General features: G+C 41.3%; 2 protein-coding genes across 6 annotated transcripts in view; one reads left to right on the top strand and one right to left on the bottom strand.

Annotated features, from left to right (window-relative positions):
* Positions 1 to 27,481, top strand: part of SWT1 (SWT1 RNA endoribonuclease homolog) — a 264,858-nt gene that overhangs the window by 27,248 nt on the left and 210,129 nt on the right. The window lies entirely within an intron of this gene.
* EDEM3 (ER degradation enhancing alpha-mannosidase like protein 3) overlaps positions 1,217 to 27,481 on the bottom strand; it is a 37,990-nt gene continuing 11,725 nt past the window's right edge. Inside the window, exons 6-21 of one of the 2 annotated variants that reach the window (XM_079981250.1) lie at positions 26,337 to 26,490; positions 24,679 to 24,813; positions 22,688 to 22,793; positions 21,686 to 21,783; positions 20,145 to 20,270; positions 18,382 to 18,465; positions 17,088 to 17,171; positions 16,014 to 16,138; positions 14,330 to 14,495; positions 13,186 to 13,340; positions 12,611 to 12,764; positions 10,361 to 10,555; positions 8,536 to 8,701; positions 7,033 to 7,218; positions 5,624 to 5,671; positions 1,217 to 4,842 (exon numbers count right to left, since the gene is read on the bottom strand). In XM_079981250.1, coding sequence (XP_079837376.1) covers positions 4,451 to 4,842; positions 5,624 to 5,671; positions 7,033 to 7,218; positions 8,536 to 8,701; positions 10,361 to 10,555; positions 12,611 to 12,764; positions 13,186 to 13,340; positions 14,330 to 14,495; positions 16,014 to 16,138; positions 17,088 to 17,171; positions 18,382 to 18,465; positions 20,145 to 20,270; positions 21,686 to 21,783; positions 22,688 to 22,793; positions 24,679 to 24,813; positions 26,337 to 26,490 — 2,374 coding nt within the window. In that variant the 3' untranslated portion in view covers positions 1,217 to 4,450. The remainder of the gene's footprint in view (positions 4,843 to 5,623; positions 5,672 to 7,032; positions 7,219 to 8,535; positions 8,702 to 10,360; positions 10,556 to 12,610; positions 12,765 to 13,185; positions 13,341 to 14,329; positions 14,496 to 16,013; positions 16,139 to 17,087; positions 17,172 to 18,381; positions 18,466 to 20,144; positions 20,271 to 21,685; positions 21,784 to 22,687; positions 22,794 to 24,678; positions 24,814 to 26,336; positions 26,491 to 27,481) is intronic. The other variant, XM_079981251.1, reaches the window with a different exon arrangement.

The following is a 27,481-nucleotide window of genomic DNA, read 5'->3' as shown; positions in this document are numbered from 1 at the left end:
GGATGCAACCTGAAAAGATTTAAACCCGAAGCGACTTTAACCCAAGGTATGACTGTACAAAAAAAAGAGGGCATCTAACATCTCAGTGTAAATGGACTGCAAAAAGCACTTTAACTGGTACCAAAAAAAGACAGAGACTCTACCAAGAACACCAAGACACGCCATCAGCAGTGTAACCGCACATCTTTTGTTATCAACCTCTGGACATGCCCCAGAATTATCCTTAAATAAATGTGCGGCCCAGACCTGACCTTTATGCTTGTTTTGCTGTTCCGGCACATTTGCTGTAGACTGAAACCCATATTATATTCTTATATTAAACAATGCATACCAGTAAGGTCTTGGCAGCTTACGGAGCTTTGAGAGGTCTTTTAGGGTCTGTTTTTATTTTCTGGGAGGGGGGAGCAACTCCTCTACAAGGCATACGAGAATTTTATACAGCTGTAAAAAACAACAACCCTCTATATTTCTTCCGTACCTTTCGGATAATGTCACTTATGGCCTCAAAAGGACACCAATTCCTTCCTCATGCCTGAGCTTACACTTATGCTAAATTTTGAAGGGAGCATCTGTTAGATTTGGCATTGGTGTTTATATTTGAAGATAGGGAACATTTGTGCAACTGGGAGAAACTTGTTTGCTTGTCACCCGCTTCAATATACAAAGCAAAGTAATAATAAAAGCCCTAGCATCCTGGTTGGAAATCCAAGAAGACATCTCTATCTGCATGGACAGAGCATTCCGAATTAGGTCAAGAACTGCCGGACCTAATAGGTGGCCTGGAGATTGCCTAGTCTTTCTTAACTCACGAATTTTAAAAGATAAAATAATGCAAGCTAATAAGAAGAAAAAACTCAGAATTGAAGAACAAGAAATTATAATCATGCGTGAAATACCAGCTAGGTTGAGGAAGAAAAAAGGAAAACATAAACACTTAACAGATTCACTCAAAAAGAATAGCATCCCCTCCTGCTGGGAATTCCCGGAAGGAATTTCATTCACTTATAAACAGAGCAGGAAGAGGCTGAACTCAGAGGAAGAAGCAAAAAAATTTTGGAGGAGATATCATAAAGCATTAGGAGGGGGAAATGGATGGGACAGGAGAAATAAGAGAGAGGAACAAGAGAGTGACAAGGGGGGGACAGAGGAGATACAAGATGTTAATGACAGAGTAGAAATAAGGAGGAACTTTTAGACGATATACAAAGCAAAACACTTTGACCAGAATATTTACATATTTTATTAAATCTTTACAATCAGCAATTATAATTAGGTACACAATTTTATATACAAGGATTATATATACACTTTGAGCTCAGACTTCTACATCACAGTACACAGTTGCCCTTAGGAATATTGTACACACTTAAAATTACCAGACAGTAAAACCCAACAACGGTCGTGTTGCAGCACCCCTTATTACGCTTTTCATAAATTACATAAGAAAATATATGGCTGTAAATTGGGCTGGTAAAAAGTCTTATAAAATCTGGATGTACGGTTATGCATTCATAGAATGTTTCCTCTGTTGTCCTAACTATAGGGTTTCTCTGGGATCTCTATGAACCTGCTATAAATAACTACGCCGAAAGAAGCACAAGACAGCAGGTTTAGGAAGATCCTGATTAGAAATTAACCCTGTTATTGTGCCAGCTCATTTGATACCCTCTCCTCAAGGAACGCCTCAACCAATTACAGGAATGCTTGTCTAAAAAAGGGCTTCTGTTGTGATATGAAGATATTAACTCATAATTGGTAAGCTCTCTCCAAAAGACAAGTCTCCAAATTTAGCTACTAACATGTAAACCTTTTTTGCTACTGTCCAACAGGCTTATGGCTATGATGATGAACAAAAAATATATAAAAGGGCAACCTATATCTGAGGTAGACTCTACCACCGTTCAGATGCTCCTTTCTAATGGCAAGGGAATCTTTCAATAATCCCTGAATTAATGAGGAAAACTCAAAACGTGTGCAGATATTTCGATGTCAATACATCAACTTAAAAATCCACATTATGGACTATGTACAAATAAGCAACAGGTAGCTCACTTTCTTAATAAATTATCGGTAGGAAGAAATGGAATTTAGCAGCTGCTGTTTTGTCTAAAACACTTGGTGAAGATACAATGACTAAAGATTCAGTTCACCAGAAACACCAAATGATCCGTTACTATTGAAGGCCTAATGAAAATAGCAGTTTGATGGGGTAAGTTATAGCCTAGGACAGAGTTAATATTGAGAAGTTTTTTACGAGTGGCACTATTACTCAGACATGCAGAACATCCCACTTGCTTTTTACAGTTCTAACTTAAAATTAAGTGCATTTGGCCCGAAACGCACACATTCTCCTCTAAGCTCTAGGCCTAAGTTACTAAAGGACACTTTAGAGAAGCCTCTATTCAAATTCCCTGAAGGAACAGTCCATGTACAAAAAAAAAAAATAATCATTACAAAATTAAAGCCTCCGGTCTAAACATAATTCATCTCTGGGAACTCCACAAAAGAAATGTTGAAGGCCCCACATCTAACACTCACATGTGCAAATGGGAAAAAAGAATTGAAAAAAGTTAAAGGACACTTTTATTCATTTGTCCACTAAGATTTCGCACCACTGTTTCATCCATAAGAATAAGGTCTTTCCACCTGGCTGATATGTTTTTTAGAAAGATGCCTTTGCACGTTTTTGTGCTAGGATCAATCCTCGGGTTCGGACTGGAAATGAACCTAACTGTTATATAGCCAGTTTCTAAGGATTTGTGTTGCACGCGACATTGACGCAATCTGGGACTGGACGGATAAAGGTATACTTGCCCTTTGAACTGCTCAGTTCACTGGGGTACAAAAGCGCAGAGGGCAGGTTTAGTTCACATACCAGTAGAATCCCAACAGATACAGCTTTACTTTCTCCCTATATGTATGTCTAAGTCAACGGTTGATAATTCACTTCTATGGGGAATGTAAAGTGCTGTCTTAAGAAAAAGTTCGTGCGCTCCAAAAACGCCCATCACCGAATGAATTTCGGTGAGAGCACTGGGGTACAAGCCCTCCTCTCCCCACATACATCCCAGCACCCGAACAGGGATTCTGCTAGTTCTCAATTAAAACAAAAACACATTTATACATAAAGTGGCAGAACAGGGCACAGCACATGCTGTGCCGTGTCAAATCAGTTTCCTACAGCCAAAAAACCTGAGAACAATAAAGACAAACGTCATCAAGACTGGATATAAATAAGCAACGTCTGGCAGTCTTGCGTAGATGCAACTGTATTGTTTTTCTTTGTCTTTTAGCTACACGTGGGTTTGTAAAAAAAAAGAAGCTTACTTTAAGACATTTGTGAAACATGATTGCTGTCAAACACACTAGGATTTCTACAACTTTTTTTTTTAAAAAAAAAATCTACACATGATACCAGTCTTTCACTGACTTCATACTTTCCTATGGACATACTGGCCTTTTTTGTGCACAGAAATTTAAGCTGTATACAGGAATAGAGAGATGTTACTGATGTAAGGCTGATTTAAAGTTGCAAAAAAAATTAAAATGAAATAAATTCTATCCCAGCACTATCTGATTCGGTACCTTTCCCAGGAAATCGGCAAGGAAGCAAGTTTGGCTTATTTTAGCTCACGATTCACTGTGCAAGGTTCAAAATCAAAGTAACGGGAGTGTAGAGAAGAGGCTATGCCCCATTACTCAGATTCAAGTTTCAGAATTAACTGCGGTTTTATTTTTATTTTATTTTTTGCTAATCGAGCACATAGTCTGTAAATCAAAGGCAATCTTGACTTGAACTAGGAACTTAAAAAAAAAAAATCCAAGTTATCTTGGTCGCTCTTCAAAATAATAAATGGAAGATGTGATAAAGGAGGTACAGCAGACTCGCTATATTAAGTGCCACAGGACACGTCAGAGCTGCCTGCTATTCTGCCCTCACTATAAAGGCCACCACGGCCTGAAGTACCTTCTGCCATGTCTCCATAAAAAGGCTTCTGAGATACGGTATAGACCCTTGGAAAAGCATCATCGCCAACAGCCAGCCTGTAGCCATCATGTGCCGTGCCCCAACTAGCCATCCAGACTCGGTGGTGCATTGAAATCCCCGTTTCATTCATTCTCTGCTTCCTAAGGCTTAGACAAAGCTCACTTACAGCAACGTGGAACGCAGGAGGGATCCAAATCATTCCCTGAATGAACCTCCTGTGCTACAGCACCATGCAAAGGAACCCTGCAAATGGGTCAATTGCACATTCCCATTTTCCATAAAACAGGGGGAAGAAAAACAATACAAATTTTAACACATGCTGGCTTTTGCCAAAGGAACCTGGCTGCTCCTCACAATACTGAACAATTCTCTCTCTCTTTTTTTTAATTTTCAGATGCTAGGGTCTTTACTATCCTCCATAAAGTTCACCACTTTGTAGTCCCACAAGCACTTTATTAGAAGTTATAGTTCATCTTTTTCCATCATTTCAAAAGCTTCTATGTCTTCATTCCAATCAGCTAATATTGATTCCATAGACTGTCCTTTATTATTATCCCAGCTATCAGTGGGATTGGAGTCAGTTTCAATCTTTGATTGTTCCTCGGGGTGATTTTCCAAGTCTGATGCTTGACTACTGGTTTCCTGGAGTTTATTCGTTTCCTGGAGTTTAGGGATACAGGATTCCTGGTCCATAAGGGAAACACCATTGCTGTCCAACTCTGCCGGTGACTCCAACCCACCTTCTCCTTCTGGGTCTTGATTGACCAAGTTCAAATCTGCTGAAATCTCTTCTGACCTCTGGTTATGAGAATCATTATCAGATGACTTCTGATCCATGCTTTCCATTTCCAAATCTTAAGAGGGGAAAGGAACACAATGATTTTTTTTAAACAACTGTAGTTTATGGCTCTTGAGTACAGTCGTACCTTGGAAGCCGAGCGGAATCCATTCCGGAAGTCCGTTCGACTTCCAAAATGTTCAGAAACCAAAGCGCGGCTTCTGATTGGGCTGCAGGAAGTTCCTGAAGACAATCAGAATACGTGGAAGCCCCATCGGACGTTTGGCTTCCAAAAATAGTTCGCTAACTGGAACAGTCACTTCCAGGTTTGCGACGTTCAGGAGCCAAAATGTTTGGGAACTAAGCTGCTCCAATTCCAAGGTATAGCTGTATCTGTTTTCAAGTTTTTATCAAATAAACACAGCTATTAATAATGTCATAATTAACCCTCTTATTACACATGTTTAGTGTATAAGAGTTTAAGGCTGATAGTTATTTTTGGAACAATTCCGAAGAAATTTTCTGCAAAGAAAATATATGCATGGTTTCCAACGTCTCTAAAAATCAATTACTATAATCTGCCCAAAGGACCCTTTCGGTCTGAACTAACCAATGGCTGATCTTTCAAGTGGTTTATCTGCCCCAAAGCTCCTAGGTATTATTAGTGCCCATATGTCACCTATGGGACCAACATGTGAATATCACCTCAATGACTTGAAACATACACTACTCATGAATCAAGGATTAGGCCATTCTGGTTCGTTTTGCATCACAATTCAGCATTGTCAAAGCAAACATCCCAAAGGAGAAATGCTTTCAGAATTTTGGGCAAAAACATACAGATGTTTGATACTTACTGCTATCAATAATGTAGTTTGGAATCATTTTATCTTTAAATATAGTTGCTGACAATCCAAGGGTAGCACAGGAAGAAGGGAAAAAGCACATATGCATTTTAAATTCAGAAATTTCCTAACTTACAATGGCAATTCATTCATTAACATAGCTGCTGCTTTAAAAAATGGTTTGAAGGGACCGCACAGCAGCACAAGAATATTGTTGACATGCCCTCCCTGTGTACAAAGGCATCCTCGCTTTTGACTTTCAGACATCTTTGGAAGATTATTTTTATGCTATGGGGTCTACGACATCCTTTAAAATGTCCCTTGAGCAGCCAATCATTTTAATTATTGCTTTGTATTGCTTTTAAATGTCTTTATGTTGTTGTACACCAACCCACTGTTTTGTGAGAGGGCAGTTTCCAAATGCAGTGGTTCCCTGCAAGACGAATGCCTCGCAAGACGAAAAACCCGCTAGACGAAAGGGTTTTCCGTTTTTCGAGGCGCTTCGCAAGACGAATTTCCCTATGGGCTTGCTTTGCAAGACGAAAACGTCTTGCGAGTCTTGCGATTTTTTCGCTCCCCCCCCCCTTTTCTAAGCCGCTAATAGCTGCTTAGCCGCTAATAGGGTTGCTTCGCAAGACGAAAAAACCGCAAGACGAAGAGACTTGCGGAACGGATTCTTTTCGTCTTGCGAGGCACCACTGTGCTTTTATAAATAAAATGTGATACAGCAGTCAGAAAGTTGCCACCTGAAGAGAAATATTCTAGGAACATAAAAGGCGGGAGAAATCCAGGGAGCTTTAAGGAGAACGCTAAGTTGGCCCTAATTGAGAAGAACCTACTTGCATCTTAAAATAGATATGACAGGCCTGCAAGCCATCTTAAGCCAGCCTTTTAAATTCCGTTCCTGCTAAAAGACCCCAATGGGAATCAACAGGACTTCAAGATGGGATAGTGCTGAAACTGAGATTCATCATGCCCAAGGCAAATCCACTGATTTATATGTTTAACTACTGTAGCCTTAAAACGTTCTACCAATTACCTGAAAATTAGGCTGACAAGTGTATAATTTCTTGGATTTTTACTTAAGTTGGTGTTCTATTGGCTACCTCCTCAGTCCTTTGGGAAGACTGACCTTAATGCTGTTAGGCCAGGCATAGGCAAACTTGGCCCTCCAGATGTTTGGGGACTACAACTCCCATCATCCCTAACAGGACCAGTGGCCAGGGATGATGGGAACTGTAGTCCCAAAACATCTGGAGGGCCGTGTTTGCCTATGCCTGTGTTATGCATTTGCTGATCTTCCTGAGACTCGCATTCATCCTGTTATTTTGGACTCTCTCCTCTTTCTATATTTTGAAATTTGGACTGAATTAACTGAGCCGGGGCCACCTTTCACACGCTAACATGGTTTTCACTCTTACCTCGGTCTTTTGCTTTGTCAGAAAGCAGCACTTCTACAACTTCATATTCCTGGATGGCATCAAGGATAATACTGCCTTCCTTGTTGAACAGAAACAGCATTGGCACAGTGATGTCGTCTGTATTCTTGCCATCGCCTGCCATCTGGAAGAGAGGGGCTGTGTCGCTGCTGCTTCCTTCATTGTCATCTAGGTGGAACGAACAGGGTTTCCATTAATATTAACTTTCACTCACTGAATTCTCAGTGCAACTTGAAAGTTACTTGGACCTTCAATCAGTATAAAACCTGGTTAGCAGAATTCGGACCAATACAACCAGATTCACTTATACAGTGGTACCTTGGGTTACATACGCTTCAGGTTACAGAATCCGCTAACCCGGAAATATTACCTCAGGTTAAGAACTTTGCTTTAGGATGAGAACAGAAATCGTGTTCTGGGGCCGCGGCAGCAACAGGAGGCCCCATTAGCTAAAGTGGTGCTTCAGGTTAAGAACAGTTTCAGGTTAAGAACGAACCTCCGGAACGAATTAAGTAAGTAACCAAAGGTACCACTGTAAAGGTAAAGGTACCCCTGACCATTAGGTCCAGTCGTGGACGACTCTGGGGATGCAGTGCTCATCTCGCTTTATTGGCCGAGGGAGCCGGCGTACAGCTTCCGGGTCATGTGGCCAGCATGACTAAGCCGCTTCTGGTGAACCAGAGCAGCGAACGGAAACATTGTTTACCTTCCCGCTGGAGCGGTACCTATTTATCTACTTGCACTTTGACATGCTTTAGAACTGCTAGGTGGGCAGGAGCTGGGACCGAACAACGGGAGCTCACCCCGTCACGGGGATTTGAACCGCCGATCGGCAAGCCCTAGGCTCAGTGGTTTAGACCACAGTGCCACCCGCGTCACTTATAATACATACCCATTTTAAATAAACTTCTAGCTGCCTCTTTGTCTACAGGTGCTGGTCCTTATCTTTAAAAATCCTAAATGGCTTGGAACCTGAATACCTGAAGGCATGCCTCTTCTCATACAACCCACTGTGAGCTCCTCAGGAAAGGTGGGATATGAATGTAATACAGGCAACCAGACCATCTTGAGGTCTTCAACAGCCCTTAACCAACCACCTACTCTATCAGAAATTCATCATTCAACCACAAGGGCTTTTTCACCCATGAGGCATCCTGGTTTTTGGAATAAACTCAGTATGAGGCACCCATACTGTGATCCTTTAAATGCCAAAGTATTTTTTTTTTAATTTTTTTTAATGAGACAATTTGCATTGCTCAAGCCTTAACCTGGGTAATAGTTTGCATTACTTCATGCCGTACACTGAATTAGAAGGAGGGTAGTATATAAAGGTTTAAAAGAAATAAATACTATAGATAGGCTGGGGTGCACATCGAAATTATTCACATTAAAATTATTAAAGTGCACGAGTCACACCTGCCTTAACATTTCAAGTGTGTCACTGTTAACTAAAAAACCTTTATATAAGTTTTCTGTTTCACTTACCAATAACAATGCCACCTATAGCCCCAGCTTTTTGGATGTTCCGTGCCTTTTCAGCAAACATGCACTGCCCTCTTTGCATCAAAGCAATTTTATCCTTCAGCGCTTCAGGGTTGGTGATCTCAGAGCATCCATTATATGGTTTACTGACTGCAACAAATCCTCTTGCCTGTTGAAGAGATGAGAGGCTTTAGTAGACGGTATTCAAGCATGTAAACATTTGCATTTTTCACACTAAAATATATGAAGAGCATAATAGGAAATACAACCCTCATCATCAGGGCCAGATTTAGGTTTGATGAGGCCCTAAGCAGTAGGTAATGGGGCCCTTTATATGCCCAGCTATCCTTTGTCAACAACAAATTGTCACTGTTTTTTCTGTTGAATATATGCTATATGGTAATTTATGGACCTAATAGGCATCTAAAGCCATTTGCACATGCAGAATGTAGGCACCCTATATATAGAAATGAGCAAACCAGAGATATTTTAGGGAGCAGGCTAGCAGGTGGGGCCCATTACTTACATCACAGGAGCCTACACAACACAAAACACTGTTGCTGTATGTAGGTTTTGTTTTATTTGTTTTTTATCTTATATTTTGGAATTGTACATCCAGGGTTTTTTTCTTTAAATTTTTTTGGGGCCCCCAAGAGAGTGGGGCCCTAAGCCATAGCTTGTTTAGCTTATATATAAATCCAGCACTGATCATCATCCAACCCAGGGTTGGTGCTCTTAAACCCAGTGAAATCTAACAGCTTCGCCACACTGCACTGGATTGTGCTCAATAACTGCAGTGAAGGCAGTTATTGCAGAATTCATTCATAGAATCATAAAGTTGGAAGGGACCCCAAGGCTCATCTAGTCCAAACCCCTACGATGCAGGACTCTATTGCCCAACGTGGGGCTCAAACCCACAACCCTGAGATTAAGAGCCTCATGCCCTACAGACTGAGCTATCCCAGTAGGATGATTCATTGCATGCTAAATCAGAATAGTGGCATTTGAAGCTACTGCACTTTATAAAAATGTGTTGCCTGCAACAAATCATGCGTCAGCTGATGCACAGGACGTTCAATCACGCTTTCCAGCCAGATCCAGACGCATTTCTATCTGCCCCATCACATAAGCTGTCAGGTATGGGATGGGTGGGCGTGGTTTGGGGCAAATGGCCTGGTGGGCAAAATGGGGAGCCTCAATTGGCTTCATACATAAAACAATCTTGCCCATCGCCTATTCAGACTGTTCCCCTCCACTCCATTTCCTAACTGATTCGAGTTAGCCATCTGCTTTTGGCCTTAGGTATTCAGAGTTGCTTTGTTTTCTTGACTTAGGGGGCTTCTAGAACAACTCCTCTTCTTGTTATTTTTTAGACTTAACACACAGAATAAGAGAACAGAGAGAACATACGTTTAAAGAGACTGGAAAACATTCATGGAATATACAGGAAATAATTGTGTACAGCTGAAAACGCTGGCAGCATTAAGATAAATTCAATAAGTTTTGATGGATGCAATAATGGAATACTGAATGGTATAGTTTTTTGTAAAATATGCGGGGATTTATGTATGGAAAGTAAACCATGGAAAGAGAAGAAGGGAAGTCATTGATATCTTAAGGATGTATAAATGAGTATTTTAAATTGTAAAACAGAAAACTTAATAAAATTATATATAGTACTATAGTACTATAGTATTATATATAGTACTATAGTACTCTTGTTTTAGATAAATTAAAGTTCTGTATGTTAACAATTTCCCATAACTTCCGTATAAACTATACATGTGGTTGCTGTTTTTAATCACAAGGCTGTAAAGACAGAACGCACCCCTGATTTGTGTTTGGAGAGATCCATTCCAAACTGCGCAGGCCCAGCTGTCAAAACCACTCTGCCAAAGAACGGGTGGGAAACAATTTGAACGGCACGAGGAGGTAGCTGCTGCTCTTTTTGTTGCTGACTGGACAGCTCAATCATTTCTTGCATGAACCGTAGACCATCCTCCGCATCGAGTGAGCTTGCTGCCTAATGAAAAAGTAAGCAATATCTAGCATTTTTTCATTCTAACCCTGCAGACGAAACATGCAACAGTATTTTCTGAGGAAACTTGCTAATTAGTTTGTTCTGAACTTCTAGACATCCAGCGTTAGCCAAAATATTTTAGAATTAGTTTTGGGTTTTTTAAAAAAAAAGTAAATAAACAGTTATTTGTATCTGACAACACTTCCAGGGGTATTTTCAGTATAAAATTCCACGTGCATATTAAAAATATAAAAACACAGGCAAAAGAACCATTACACTGCCAGCAGCAAGACACAATATTCCTCAGTAAAACAAACAGTTCAGAGAACTCAATATGCCCTCTGGAATAAAGCAGCCCTACTCAGTGCCAGAAAGTCCTCAGCACAGGTGAGGAGAAAGGCTAACCTGGAAAGTTCTAGAGCCTCGGTGTCACCACTGAAAAGGCCCTGTCATGGTAATGACCTCAAAATTTGAAACACATTCAATTCAACCTCGCAGCTTACCACTAACAAATATTTTGAAAAACCTGTCTCCCACTAAACATTCAGACATGATTGAATGGACTACTAGACAGTATAACTGTGTTACTTAGTTTGTGTAACATCAGGAAAAGGGACTTGTTGTTCAACAGCTTCACAGAACTTAGGGCACGTATTTCAAGAATACTTTCTTGTGTGCCTAAATTTAAGAGTGTCAAATATCTGTAGTATTTGTAGAATTTGTACTGTTAAAACAGAAAGGGGTCAAACCATCGTAAGAGGTGTTGAAATTTTGTGAGGTTGGATAGTTACAGTGGTCTTGGGGGTGGAGTGCACATTTTTATTTATTATTATTACTTTGTCAAAATACAAAATAAAAATAAATAAAAATAAATGATGTTAGTGTATAAGGATTAGTAAACAAACTCAATGACTTACCCTTATAGGTCAGTCCAATTGAACTACAGTAGACCCTCCGGATACGAATTAAATTCGTTCTGGGGGTCCGTCCGCAACCCAAAAAGTCTGTAGGCAGAGGCGCCGCTTCTGAACACACACACAGTGTGATTGCTTCTGTGCATGCGGTGAAACCCGGAAGTATACACTTCCGGGTTTGCCGCATTCGTAACCTGAAAGTTGCGTATCCAGAGCGGTACGTAACTAGAGGGTCCGCTGTATAACCTTATTAAGTTTTTTTTTCTGCCATTAGTTCAGATGAGCTATTGGTATCCAAACTGGCAGGGTCTGAAGCAAAATGAATTGATTATAAATTAAAAATGATTATAATTAAAATTGTAATTCTAAATAAATCATTATTTTATATGCAGGTAGTTTGTTCATAATGGAAAGTCTTAATTTATTCCAATGTATTATATCCATATTTATACCTCTCCGACCTTACTATAATTAAACTGAAACTTGTTCCAAATAAAATAAAATAAAATAAAATAAAATAAAATAAAATAAAATAAAATAAAATGCCTGCATGTGAACTTCCTACTGAGCCAACCTTGGAACAATGGCAGATGAAAGTAATGGACTATATGGAATTGGCGGAAATGACTGGCAGAATCCGAGACCAGGGAGAAGAGTTGGTGGAAGAAGACTGGAAGAAATTCAAAGATTTACAGAAACACTATAAAATTTTTGAATGTTAATGATGCTGGAATGAAATGAAGTGGTTTTAGCAGTAAGGTAAAATAGGAGTATGTAAAATTGGATTGATACTAGACGAAAATTTGAAGTTATAACAGGTGAAGACAAAGAACTAAGAGTAAATAAAGAGGGTATGGATTTGCTGAACTAACTATTAACTGGAATACAAAAAAGGGAGGTGTGAGGAAGTCATGAAAATAAGCAAACGAATGATAAGATATCAGAATGAGGGATTTTTATTTTTCCATTTTTCTTTTTATGTTAAATTTTGGTTTTTGTATCCTCTTTGTGTGTTTTTTGTTTACTGTTTACTGTTTTGTAACCCTTTTTCTTTTTGTTAAAAACTTAATATGATTTTTTTTAAAAAAAGAACTTCCTACTGAGAACAACTACACTGAGGTGCTATGACAGGGCAAGATCTTACTTGAATAGCATGTTGCACCAGCTGAACTCTTCCATCTTTGAGGTGTATCAAGCTGACTCCCATCTTCTTTAGGATCTCTAAATGCTCAGGATTACTGGCCATGAAATCCCTGGCTCTCAGAGGGGGTTTTGGTCCGGTGCCCAAACTCTCTTCCCTGCAAGAGAAAGCATGCTATCTACATTTTAAGAACTGAATTGATGGTACCTGAATAATATACATGAGGTGCCTAAGACTAAAACATGCTATGCGTAGCCGTCAGAGGCCACTGAACGGATAATAAAATGCATGAAAAGGCTTCTGGAAGTTGGCAGGCTGAAACACAAGCCTTGCTTTCTCTTATTGCACGCAGATGTTTTTGACTACAACTCCCATCATCCATTACAAATAGACAAGCTGCAATCAGGCTGGGAAATTCTGATACAAGAACCTTAGGCATATTCCATTGCATGGAGTCATCCAAACCAAACTGTATCGAATGATTTCATCGTTATGTGTTAGTCAATGCATAAAAGTATATCAGCTCGATATAAGCAGCTGTATCACCTAGTTATGAAAGGTATAAACAATGATCTTACGCTCTGGAAACACCCCTAGGACAACTCTTGTCCACCACATTCTTCAGAGGTTCCCTGATGCTCTGAGCATACATTGGGTCATTTGGAAAGAGGATCTGAGTGTTGGGGCATGTCCAGTCAAAGTTGCTATCATCCAATTCTGTGTATTCTGTAGTCTGCAAAGGGGAAAAGAGGGAGAATTTAAGCGTTGTTTTCTCTTTCTTTCTTTAATCATGCGCAGTCACAATATCCAAATGTGTTTGCAACGAAAGCACAATTACAAACCTTCCAACCACAAAAAGGAATATGCAGAGTTAAAATGCCAATCAATATATTGTTACAACTGTACAATTCTATGATTCTATGTAAGGAATCAAGTTACAGAATGCTGTAGCAAGACTCCTTACGGGGTCTTCGCTGCGAGATCACATTCACCCAGTGCTATACCAGCTGCACTGGCTCCCGGTGGAGTACAGGATCAGGTTTAAGGTGCTGGTTTTAACCTTTAAAGCCCTATACGGCCTAGGACCCTCGTACCTATGGGACCGCCTCTCCTGGTATGCCCCACAGAGAAACTTACGGTCTTCAAATAAAAACATCTTGAAGGTCCCAGGCCACAGAGAAGTTAGGTTGGCCTCAACTAGAGCCAGGGCTTTTTCGGCTGTGGCTCCGACCTGGTGGAACACTCTGTCACAAGAGACTAGGGCCCTGCGGGACTTGACATCTTTCCGCAGGGCCTGCAAGACAGAGCTGTTCCGCCAGGCCTTTGGCCAGGGCACAGCCTGACTCCCTCCCTCGGCAATCTTCACGGAGCTCTGGCCCAATGGTGGCCAGTGGCTTGAATTTAATTAATTTTATAATGAATGATTTTAGAGTGTTGTTTGTGCTGTACTTTTGTACTGTTTTATTGTTGTTAGCCGCCCTGAGCCCGGCTTCAGCTGGAGAGGGCGGGATATAAATAAAATTTATCATTTATCATTACAAAAGACCAAATTTTCATTTAGAAACTCATTACCTAATTTACATTTGCATAAACAGCAAAGAAGGGCACAGTTTGTGCAACAACGGAAGAATAATTTAAAAATATTCTAAGAGTTACTTTTACTGAGGAAGATAAAAGCTAGTCTGCAATTAAATCAATTCAAAAATATGAAGCAACACTCACAATGTTTTTCCTAGGGGCCGTTTGGTTTGCAGTAGATAGCCAGAGAGGTAGCAAATGAGCTTCTGTGGTAAAGATATAGTCTTCTATATCGAAAGTCAGGTCTTCCTTATCAGCAAAGAGCAGGTATAAATATTTAAACATTTCAGCCAGGAAGAAAGAATCCATCCTAGAAAGAGGAAATAAATAAACTAAGTATCATTTTTCCTTCTTGATACACAGTCGTACCTTGTAAGTCAAATGGAATCCGTTCCGGAAGTCCGCTCAACTTCCAAAGCGTTTGGAAACCAAAGCGTGGCTTCTGATTGGCTGCAGGAAGCTCCTGCAGCCAATCGGAAGCCCCATCGGACGTTCGGCTTCCAAAAACAGTTCGCAAACCGGAACACTCACTTCCGGGTTTGCGGCATTCGGGAGGCAAAACGTTCCAGAACTAAGCTGTTCGAAAACCAAGGTACGACTGTATCACTAACAACAAAATGAAAAGCATGCGCCAGCATCTTAAGGGCCTTCTTAGATGCTGCACCTAGAGGCAGAACTTCTTCCCCCAAGGGCCTAATCTGACCGCCTCCTTATTGACATTTCAGAGCAACTCAGTCCAAACAGTCCAGTTTGGATGTGCCTTCAAATATTTGTATGCTGTTTTGATGTTGTCACCTTATTTTCTGCTTCTGACAAGGGCTTGGACCCCAAAAAAGTGCCTTTTCACTAGCAGACAGCTATTTTTGTTCATAGAAGGGCTGTTTCTGCTGTGAGAAAAGTGGCCCCAACTTCTTCTGCTTGTACGAGCTTGAAGACCTTTCAATTTTGCCCAATTATGCCACAACAGGAGTGGGAAACCTTTTCTGGCTAGTGGCTCAGATCCTAACTTCCTTGACAGCAATTCTGCCAGGTGGGTGGGATCGCCTGACATTATTATGAGGCAGGAAGTTCCCCATGCCTGCAATTCATCTTCCGTTAGGGTTGCACAGGTTTACAGAACGGCACTATTCTCCCACCTGTGGTTGTTTGGATCTAAGCCCTTGTTTTCATGCTATTTAAATGTCTATTGTTAAATACATTAACAAGTTAAATACTTAAGTTAAGTGCCTTGAGGATGATTATATATATATATATATATATATATATATATATATATATATATCTTAATAAAATAAAAATCATGAAACACTTGTTAACTTTTAAAGGTAAAGGTAAAGGTACCCCTGCCCGTACGGGCCAGTCTTGACAGACTCTGGGGTTGTGCGCCCATCTCACTTAAGAGGCCAGGGGCCAGCGCTGTCCGGAGACACTTCCGGGTCACGTGGCCAGCGTGACATCGCTGCTCTGGCCAGAGCCAGAGCCAGAGCCAGAGCCAAAGCCGCACACGGAAACGCCGTTTACCTTCCCGCTGGTAAGCGGTCCCTATTTATCTACTTGCACCCGGAGGTGCTTTCGAACTGCTAGGTTGGCAGGCGCTGGGACCGAGCAGCGGGAGCGCACCCCGCCACAGGGATTCGAACCGCCGACCTTTCGATCAGCAAGCCCTAGGCGCTGAGGCTTTAACCCACAGCGCCACCTGCGTCCCTTGTTAACTTTTACTAAAGTATTAAACCAGTGAAGATTTAATGTACAAAGACATCCTACCAGCATGAATGCACGGTTGCAAGATTAAATTAGCAAAACCTAGCAACGCTTTTCAGCTAATTACCTGTCTTCATGGCTTCCAGTACGAACATCCTTCATAGCAGCAAATCCACAAGGTACACGAGCGTATTTATTTAAGTTTTCAATTAGTGTTTTTCCTACTTCTAGGTAGTAAGGATCTCCAGTAGCCTGTTTTTAAAGGAAAATTTGTTGCACTTACTCCTAGAGATACGCTATACACACAATACATTCTTATCTGTTATTATACTTCGATATTTGACTTCTGCACACATTTTAAAGCCTTGGATTTAAAGTCAAACTGCACTGCTAAATACATCCTAGCCTGGACGGAAGAATATTCTCAGAGGGAGAACAGAGCTGAGAAACTGTTTGCAGTCAGCAATTCAAGGGGCTTCCCAGCCTCAATAGAAAGCTCCTTTATCTTGCGCCACAAGTTAGAAAGTTTCAAGCTCATCGTATTGTTAAAAATACTTGCTCTGCATAAGTATTGTTCTTGAGCATGCATAAGAAGGTGTCAACCCTCTGAGACCGGAAGTACAGCCAACCCGCACCACAAACAGGGACAAATCAGGAGCCCAGGGAGGAAGTACAGATGGAAATTACCATTCTCTGCTGCTTGGCCTAAGCTTCTGATAATAATCCTACTTATATTACCTTTCAGTTTGGAAGCTGCACTTAGCTATCCCAGTTCATAATCATCAATAGGCCTCCTTTTTCAAAGCCCTCTAAGGTTAGAGGCTGTGTGAAGTAGTACCTGCTGGCATAATTTCAAAGCAAGTGAAAGAGAAAAATCTCTTCCCACTATTCATGATTTTGAAATACTTTCATATCCTGCCCCCAAGCCCCAATTCATTCATTCATTCTAAGCGAACAAACCTAATTCTCTTTAGTCTTTCTTTATGGGGAAGTTGCTGCATATTCTTAACCATTATAGATTCCTCTTTCTGTACCTTATCTGTGCCTGTAATATTCTTCTTGAGATAAAGCAGCCAGTTCAGTACAAAGTATTTTAGTGCAACTGCATCACAGTGTCATAAAAAGGTGCTAACGTTTTCAATTCCTTTCCTAAGATTATCAAGGATTTAAGACACCTTGAATTTGAAGAATGAAATCTTACTTTATACAAGAAATAGGTACTCTCTGCAAATTCTGGCCTTAAAGGATGTTGAGCCCAGTGAACCCGGAAGTCTGTTGTGAAAGCCTGAAGGAGAAAAGAAGACATAGGTAAATAGTAAATTGTACAGTACTTTGGTCACAATGCTATTATTATTATTATTATTATTATTATTATTATTATTATTATTAATTGTATGCCGCACTTCATCCAAAGATTGCAGCGCGGTTCACAACATAAAAATACAAAATGAGAACATAAAATACATAATAAAAACAATAGAACAAAAGCAATAACTCCACCCCTACCCACAAACACACTGAAAAGGACAGAGAATGTTAATCAGCCAAAGACCTGGTAAAAAAGAAACATTTTGCCTAGCGCCTAAAAACTTATCAAACCGTCCCTGTTAGCCAGGCAGGCAGGTGTTTTCCTTTGCGGTAGTCCTCACCTGTAAAATGAGGAGTAATCATCTACAGCACAAGGGTTTTGTGTGGATGAAAATAGCATTCCCAATATGTTAGGTGCTATTTTATTATTCCCCTGTTACAGATTAGCTATCAAGAGAAGTTTGCAAAGTTCACTCAAACATGACAACTCTATGCTAGGCCAAGGTCTCCCAGGCTCTCGTCTGACATTATCCACTGGGTCACAATCTCAGATACAGGGAAAGGAAAAAGACCAAGATATAGGATAGCATCCAGTTAGTCCTATTCTGAGTAGATTGATGGACTTTAAATATGTCCAATGATTTCAAAGGAAATACTCAATATGACTTAGTTGGATACCACTCATAAAACTAGATTTGAAAGTAAATGAGTTGTGCACATATGGCAAAGCTTTTCACCGTATGAGTGTGATGTAGTGGATAAAATGGTTAAGAGCTGAATATCTGGGCTTGAATCACTGTCGTGCTGACACATTTGAATCACTGTCACACTGACACATTAGCCAAACCCTGGCATTTTGTTTGGAAAGAACCAGGAGCACTGGTTCGGATGAGACACTAAACCAGTCTCTCTCCGTTCATGTGCAACCACTGTGTGAACAAATGAGCACAAATATGAAAAAAGGAATTGCAGGCAGATGTAACAATGGATGGAAAGATCAAGGTCAACCATATGAGCAAGAAATGCACTAGCCTCCAGTTCCTACAGGAGGAACAGAAAGTTAAAAAAAGATCAAAATATGCAAAGGGATGCTGATTAGTGAATGACTAATCAGTAAATAGAAATCAACATCTCCCCTTTCCCAGTATTATTATTATCCCCACAATGATACAAGCCAACCGCCTTACCTCTGGAAGAAAGTTATGCTTTTTTATCACCTGATACAGCATCTCGTGAGTTTCTATAGCTGGCCTGATATCACCTTTCAAGACCTATAATCCAAACAGATAGTACCAATGTAAGGCCATTTAGATATGCCCCTTTCCTGTCAGATAATGACCAATTCCACCACCTGCCCCCAGCCCATGGTCATTTCTTTTTCTTACACAGGCCATGGCATAAGACAAGGAAACATGAGACAGCAGAATGGCACTTGGTTAATTAAGCAAAAGACAGAATAATCATATGTACACATGTGCTGAAACCAGTGATTAACATATACCGTATTGTTCGCTCTATAGGACGCACTTTTTCCCCTTCAAAAATGAAGGGGAAATGTGTGTGCGTCCTATGGAGCGAAGACGCCATAGCCCTGTGACCCTCTCCCGGCTGGAGAGGTGACGCGCGGCTATGGCAGGAGCCTCCATAGCCGTGCGTCACCTCTCCAGAGCGGGAAAACAAGAGGGGGAAAATTCTCCCCCTCTCTGCGCAGCGCCTCCTGCCACTTCGCTGAAGGGGCGCTGGGCAGAGAGGGGGAGAATTTTTTTTCTTGTTCTCCCCCCTCTAAAACAAGGTGCGTCCTATTGTCCGGTGCGTCCTATGGTGCGAAAAATACGGTATTTGGTTTGGTATGTTAGGTTGGCCATATGTTTATATTCTTAGCGTTAAAGTTATTAGCTCAAATTTAGGTACTGCTTTGATAAAGTTGCTTTCTGGATATCTTAGATGCCAAACCAGATATTTCCAAGAGTACTCGTGTATAGAGGAATTAAACAATGTTTATGTAATGATATTCCTAATGCATTCCCAGCCACAGAAATTTCTACTCCAAAATGATGGGGGTGGGGACAGGAAAATTCTCTGAAACCTTGCAAAAGGCAAATAAGGAAGGAAAATGTGCTCTCTTATTTGTGCAATCTCTCCTTCCTCTTCCCCCCTCCCACCATGGTTTTTGGCAAAATGGCTGCTGCAGACTAGCAAAACACAAAAAAGTAAGGCTTGTTTAAGGCTGTTTATTTGTCTGCAGTACCATAAGCCGGACCAATTTTAGAAGCCACCGTTTATAGAGGAAGGAAAGGAAGATTTACCAATAAAGATCAAAATACTGAGAGAATATTCTAGTCAAGAAAAAAATAATTTTGGAACACTGTGTATTAGAGGCAAGAGAAGGAAGTAGCAGCTAATAACATAAAAGAAAGAATTTAAGGATGTATAACAAAATATCAACAAAACTCCTTAAAAATGTGAGAGTAGGGCATTTGGTGGGCTATTAGTAAATAAGCTTTATTGTACCAAAGGCCATGACAAAACCATTAGAGCTGTTGCTCTAACGATACTATGAGCCTATTTTAGATGTTTGATATGCTTTATATAATATAGACATGAGAAAGATATGCTCCAGGTTAGTGGGACACAAAAGAAATTTAATTTTACAAAAATCTGATTTTATTTGCAGAACACAGCCACCAAGTGTTGATTGCACAATGCTAACACGGCTAAACACAGCAATTGTAAAAGATTATTCTTCCCCACCAGATGACTACTTTTCCATGACATCATATTTCAAGTTCAAAAGCTTACACCAACCATTCTTTGCTATTTTTTTTCCAATTACAGCGTCCTGAACATTTATAGAGCTTTGAAAACAAATACTTCTCACACTCAACCCCACAACTAAATAGTCATCACTGGACTGAAAAGTTAAATGCTACTGCACCTCTGATAAACCTACCTGCAAACCAGGGAAAAAGGCTAGTAGGGAGTCCATCCAGGTCCGTGCATTAAGCATTGGTTTGTGTATGTGCACATCAAGTAGGAGAGGTGGTTGGCTAATGTATCTCATTATGGCATCATAATGCTGCAAAACATCAGACCCTGGTGAGCCCACATTCATTTTTCATACCGAATTCATTTGCAAAGTTAAGATCTAAACACACTAAATTGTATGTTGCACTTGCCTCTCCTTAACGTCATGCAAAACAGCTGAGAGGACACCGAACCACACAAGAGAATTAACAGGAGAGTAAGTCATAGGTAAAGGGATAAAGGGACTCCTGACCATTAGGTCCAGTCGTGGCCGACTCTGGGGTTGTGGCGCTCATCTCGCTTTATTGGCCGAGGGAGCCAGCGTACAGCTTCCGTGTCATGTGGCCAGTATGACTAAGCTGCTTCTGGCGAACCAGAGCAGCGCACAGAAAAGCCGTTTACCTTCCCGCCGGAGCGTGCTTTCAAACTGCTAGGTTGGCAGGAGCTGGGACCGAACAACGAGAGCTCACCCCGTGGCGGGGATTCGAACCGCCGACCTTCTGATCAGCAAGCCCTAGGCTCTGTGGTTTAAGCCACAGCGCCACCCGCATCCCTGAGTAAGTCGTACAGGCTTCCTAATCAAGAAGCGTTCAGCTGAGAAAGGATGGTAGGAAAGACTCATGCAACTGGCCGCAACAGCAAGGGGTGCAATTTCTGCCACGCGTGGCTTAACGTTGGATAATTTTTGTGAAGTGCATTCGTTAAATGAAATTAAACAGGCAGGAAGGCTGGAGGGGTGTCATTACAGGAATTTCTTGTTCCTCTTTGAATGATTTAAAGCTTGAGCTCCCACAGCCCTGCCATATAACAAAATTGCTAAATATCACACAGATTAATTGTTTTACCCTCCCTTCATGTTTGAGCCGGATTGTGACACATAAGCTCCTCTGCCTTTAGCTCATTGCTGCTCAGTAAATTCCCTCAATCTTTTAGTCAGGGTGACATCCAGATTTAAGCTATACATCTGATGCTGGAATTTGTTTAAGTATTTTAAAGTTGATGCATCAAGAGTTCATGTAAGGAGGCTAGCAGCCTTTCACCTGAAAAGGGTTTTACCCAGGGAGATTAGCTTTAATAAAAAGCAACACAGTCCAGTCTTCATGTTTCGCAAATATATTGCATCGTGTTTGTTCATAAAATTTACATTTCCAACTCACAAATGTAGCCAATATTTCACTACTAAGCCACTTTGAATAGGGATACTCAATTAATTTCAAGGGGAATCCTTTTACAAACCCTTCCTGTAGATTTATTCATGTCTGGAGCCAGATGGACATTTATGGCAAGCAGATACATTGACCAGTGGTCGCTTCTTAGGATATGCTATGGTACCATGGCAAAAAATATTTTCTGGCTCTGCAGTAATACATTACTGAGGGAAGAAGTACAACCAATGCTGCAAGGAGCCATACAACTCATTATACCTCATGAAATGCACAACCCCCGAGTCTCATGCAAGAAACTTACCGTGTTAAATCTTTCCAGAAAACTGTCATCTCCAAGCAAGACGTAAGCCTTTAATAAATATTCGTAATATGAATCTATACCTGCTCCAACACCACTATCTAGGAAAAAGATGAAAAACCTGTTATATATTTAAGATTGACCTTACAAGTAGTTTTCATTCCTGCGAAAGAAGCCCCTGATAAAGAGTTTGGGCAGGAGTACAGCCAAGAAACAAATGAAGAAGCTGTGAGAAGCTGCACTCAGCACAATGCAATATTTTCTGTTTTATTTCTTAAAATCCACATGGATCAGGGGGTGGGTAGTCTTTGCCACCCTGATGGGCACCTTCCAGCTTGCCAGCTCTTCAAGGGCTATGTACCAGCAAATACACACAGGTAGGTGCAGCTAAAAAGGTTCTGCCCTGGTTCTACCACACATGCACAACACATTCATTCAGTCATTCATTTGTTCCTTCATTCACACCCCACATTCATTCCCATCCCTGTGCTGGACCGAGAGCAAAGGTTTAGCCCTCTCCATGGCTGCAGTGGGACTATTTCCCCACCATTGCCGGGTGTGGAGAAGGCGGCCAGCACTCTGACAGGGAAGAAGATGGGGTCCTCGCAGTCTACTTCACACAGCTTCGCAGGCCTGATCCAGGCCACAGTGTAGTTTAAGGAAATACTTTTCTAGCATTCTGTTCATCTGCATAAAACACTTCTATCAATTCCTTTTATTTGCTCTTCTACTCGCAGGAATGTTTGCCCTTCTTTAGGTAAAGATGGTTGAACCAAATAAGACTAAGGGGAGCAGCCACAAGCAGCTCATCTAATTTATAGCCCATACATTTAAAAGGTTAACCACTCATTCATTAGGTTGCAGCCTGACAAATCCTAGGTCTCTCATGTCAGGGTCAAGAATACAGGCCTCCCCAGCATGAAAGAGGTCCAATACTGCATATGTGCTTTGCAAATTCCCATTTCTGCATGAGCCACAAGGGCACACAGTTGCAAAGTGCCATACCTTTGCGGACCCAATCACCCGTGTGAATATTAATTGTGACTCCCACCAAGTTGCTGCTGCGTTGCCTTTTCTCCCAAAGAAAATCAAGTGCCTTCCGTGCATATTCCTGCAGCAAACAAAGTCAACATTTCTAGTTAAATGCTGTTTAAATACAATGGTGAAAATGGGGGGGGGGGGAATCTGATGCAAACAACTGGTGCATCCATTCATTCCACATTTATAATTAGAGAGCTCTGAAGTATTTTGCATAGCTAAATTAAGGTACAAAGGAGTAAGTCAGACCCACTGATATCATGGAATTAGGTAACTTACCAATTGATTCCAATGAGTCTATGGAGAGCATAAATCATGGGTAGGCAAACTAAGGCCCAGGGGCCGGATCCGGCCCAATCGCCTTCTAAATCCGGCCCACAGACCATCTGGGAATCAGCATGTTTTTACATGAGCAGAATGTGTCCTTTTACTTAAATTGCATCTCTGGGTTATTTGTGGGGCATAGGAATTTGTTCATTATTATTTTTTTCAAAAGATAGTCCGGCCCCCCACAAGGTCTGAGGGACAGTGGACCGGCCCCCTGCTGAAAAGGTTTGCCGACTTGGCATAGATTAACATAATCAATGTTAATCACCCAAAAGCCATTCTCTGCTTTCACAATTATTCCACTCCTTGCTGCCAATAATGGCTATTCATTCCTGATTCCACATATGTCAATAGAGATTCTATCCATCAGCTGGAACGGCAGCCCTTCCAGTTTAAGAATCAGTCATTCTTTAAGACTGGAAGGAAATTACCAAAGTGCCAATGCGCAGCCTTTAGATGCTGCCCTGTGTAAATTGCTACTGTCACAAGCAACTAGAAAATTGCCAGATTACAAGGCCGCCCTAAGACTCACATAATACCCAGATAGCAATAGATAGCAAACAATTCCACAAGCAAAGTTATTAACAATGTAAGGGCGAGGGGGAAGAGAGAGACTGAATAGCTTAAGGCAATTTGGGTATTATTTAGGAGAAATCTGTACTGGGGATTTTTGGTCCAGCGTTCAGTCTATTTTGGTACAGTAGAGCAAAGCTACAAGAATACTGGGATTGCTACTGTCTTAAGGCAGCCTGTTCAGGGAAGTTTTTAATCTGTGATATTTTAGTGTATTTTTGGTTTTTATGGAAGCCGCCCAGAGTGGCTGGGGAGACCCAGCCAGATGGGCGGGGTACAAATAATAAATTATTATTATTATTATTATTGGGAATCAATATCAACAGCACACCATAAGAGAAAAAAACATTGGTTTCTTCCTTGATGCAAAGGCAATGCCCACCATAAATACAAAGACATGCCAATAAATAGCAGCTTACGGTATACAAAGGTTTAACAATAAACTGCTGCTTATACCATCGAGTTTATGCCAAGATGTTTACAATACTGATTAGAGTGCAACAAACAAGACACTGATAAGAAAATATACATTACAGAGCAATCCAAGTGCAGAATTTCTGGAATATTTATCGCAAAGCCTCCAAATAGACAGAGAAACCATTTACAGTGGTGCCTCGCAAGACGAAAAGAATCTGTTCCGCAATTCTCTTCGTCTAGCGGTTTTTTCGTCTTGCGAAGCAAGCCCATTGACGGCTTAGCGGATTAGCGCTATTAGCGGCTTATCAGCTTAGTGGATAAGCGGCTTAGCGGCTTAGAAAAAGGGGGGGGAAAGGGAAAAAAAGTCGGAAAAACTCACAAGACATTTCGTCTTGCGAAGCAAGCCCATGGGGAAATTCGTTTAGCGAAGCGCCTCCAAAACGGAAAACCCTTTCGTCTAGCGGGTTTTTCGTCTTGCGAGGCGTTCGTCTTGCGGGGCACCACTGTACTAAACTCCTATATCACAGATTTAGTTACCAATTCAGCAATAGATATACTGACACTGAAATGCTATAAAACACCACACTAACAGAAGTTATAAATTAAAAAAAGGAATGATGAATTATAACCCGTATTCAAACCTCAAATATTGATGCTCCTGTGAAGCGGCTCAGAGCAGCAAACTCCAAGATCAAGGTACCTGCACAAGCTGTACAAGTGTCAGTCTCTGTTCCCGTTCGAGCTTCTGGACTCCTTACACCGAATTTTAAGTTAACCTAGAAGAAAAGGCACCAAAACCGTTTACTGCTACAGTAGTAAATTAAGCAATCATTGACAGATAAAACAAAATAAAAAAAATCCTTCCAGTAGCACCTTAAAGACCAACTAAATTAGTTCTTGGTATGAGCTTTCGTGTGCATGCACACTTCTTCAGATACACTGAAACAGAAGTCACCAGACCCTTCTATATAGTGAGAAGGTGGGGAGGGGTATTACTCAGAAGGGTGGTGGGATTGGGTGATTGGCAGATAGCTGTGATGAGCCTGTTGACGACTCTTAACGACTGCAATAGGTCTTACAGGAAAAAGCAAGGGGTGAGAAGGTGAAAAATGGCTTTGTCATGTATAATGAGATAAGAATCCAATGTCTTTGTTCAGACCAGGTCTCTCCATGGTTTTAAGTTTGGTGATAAGTTGCAATTCAGCAGCTTCTCTTTCCAGTCTATTTCTGAAATTCCTTTGTAATAGAACAGCTACTTTGAGATCTTGTATAGAATGTCCTGGGAGATTGAAGTGTTCTCCTACTGGTTTCTCTGTCTTGATGTCGGATTTATGTCCGTTTATTCTTTGGCCATTTTTCACCTTCTCACCCCTTGCTTTTTCCTGTAAGACCTATTGCAGTCGTTAAGAGTCGTCAACATGTAGCTATAATCGTTTCTGAAGTTTGCGGCAGCAGTTCCCAACACTGAAATCTCTGGTGTTTTGAGTTCAAGAACAGCTTGCCATTTAGATTGGAGAGAACAGCAAGTTCACAGTAAACTCTGGCAGTATTCCTGCCTTCAAGCATACAGCGTGCTTGGAACAGAGAACTTGAAAATTAAAGGGCACAGGAGAGAAATGGTGGCAATTGTTTTAAATACGAAATAAGCTGCAAACAGGATTAACTGGTAACGTACGCTTCTTAACAGATTTACATCTTGCAATCAAGAGATATGAAAATATACCATGGGATAGTTCAGTCAGTAGAGCGTGAGACTCTTACTCTTAGGGTTGTGGGTTCAAACCCCACATTGGGCAAAAGATTACTGCATTGCAGAGGATTGGACTGGATGACCCTTGTGGTCCCTTCCAACACTACAATTCTAGGATTCTATGAGAAATTATATCTAAATCAACAAGAAACAAAATTATCAACTGCCCTCACAATACAGTGGTGCCCCGCAAGACGAACGCCTCGCAAGACGGAAAACCCGCTAGACGAAAGGGTTTTCCGTTTTGGAGGCGCTTCGCAAAACGAATTTCCCTATGGGCTTGCTTCGCAAGACTAAAATGTCTTGCGAGTTCCTGCGGGGTTTTTTCCCTTTTTTCCCCCTTTTCCTAAGCCCTAAGCCGCTTATCAGCTGATCCGCTGATAAGCCGCTTATCAGCTGATCCGCTAAAAGCCGCTAAACCGCTAATAGCGCTAATCCGCTAAGCTGTCAATGGGCTTGCTCCGCAAGACGAAAAAACCGCTATACGAAGAGCCTCACGGAACGGATTCATTTCGTCTTGCGAGGCACCACTGTACATTATATACTTACTCGTGGATATGGAAGACCGCTGGTGGTGTTAAAAGCTGGCAAAAGCTTGTAGCCCAACTGTTTTGCCATATGCAGAAGTTCTCCGTTGTACCATTGCATGTCTTCGCCCTTCTCTTTCAGCATGATTGCTACTGAGTGCCCACCTAAAAGACCTCTAAATACACAGAAAGGACAACAATGAAATTCAGCACATAAATATACCGAGCTCAAACATGGTATTGCTTAAGGGCTGGTGCCAAACGTTCAAGCATTAGCACTTTCTCAATGGGGGCCGACATTGACCCCAGACATCACTGGAGCAGAGCAGAACAGCAAGTTGGGGAGTATGGATTACATCTCCCTGCAAACCGCTTCCTTAAACTGCGGTTAGCACATTTATTTCACATATTTATTACATTTCCCATTCCCTTCCAGGAGCTCAAGGTGGTGTACACGGTTGCCCACCCCCGTTTTATCTTCAGAACAACCCTGTGAGGTAGATTAGGCTGAGAGACAGTGATTGACCCAAGATCAACAAGTGAACTTTGTGGCTGAGTGGGGATTCAAACCCCAGTCTCCTAGCTCATAAACCAACACCCTAACCATTACAAAACACGATCTGTATCAGTTCCAAATGTCAGTCGAGTAGCAGAAAATAAAGTCAACAGATCTAAATGCTCTTCACTTCTGGAGAAGACGTTTAAAATGGGGCTATGTATATACAGTCGTACCTCCGCTTATGTATCCCTCCGGTTACGTAAACTTCAGGATACGTAAGCGGCGAACCTGGAAGTATACTTCCGGGTTTTTGCCGCGCGCGCATGAGCAGAAGCACTCTACCGTTGCACGTGCGTGAGCAGAAGTGGTCTCTCCAGTTGTGAAAACCTCAGGATCCGGCCAGACCTCTGGAATGGATCGCGTTTGCAACCGGAGCTACCACTATACTGCTATTCCACTGGAATGTAGAAATCATGCAAAATATGCAGAACAGAATGTAACTTCCAGAGAACTTAAGAAGAGCTCTGCCAGGTTAGACTAAAAGCCTAGATTAGTCCAGGATCCGGTTTCCTACAGTAACCAACAAGGTGTCTGTAAGAAAGCAGGACAGAAGGGCAGACGGTGTCTCTCGCTGTTGTGCTCGAGGAACTTGCATTCAGAGGGCTGTT

Source organism: Podarcis cretensis (assembly GCF_951804945.1).
Source record: "Podarcis cretensis genome assembly, chromosome: 6".
Lineage (NCBI taxonomy): Eukaryota > Metazoa > Chordata > Lepidosauria > Squamata > Lacertidae > Podarcis > Podarcis cretensis.
This window is presented reverse-complemented; position numbering and strand designations above follow the sequence as displayed.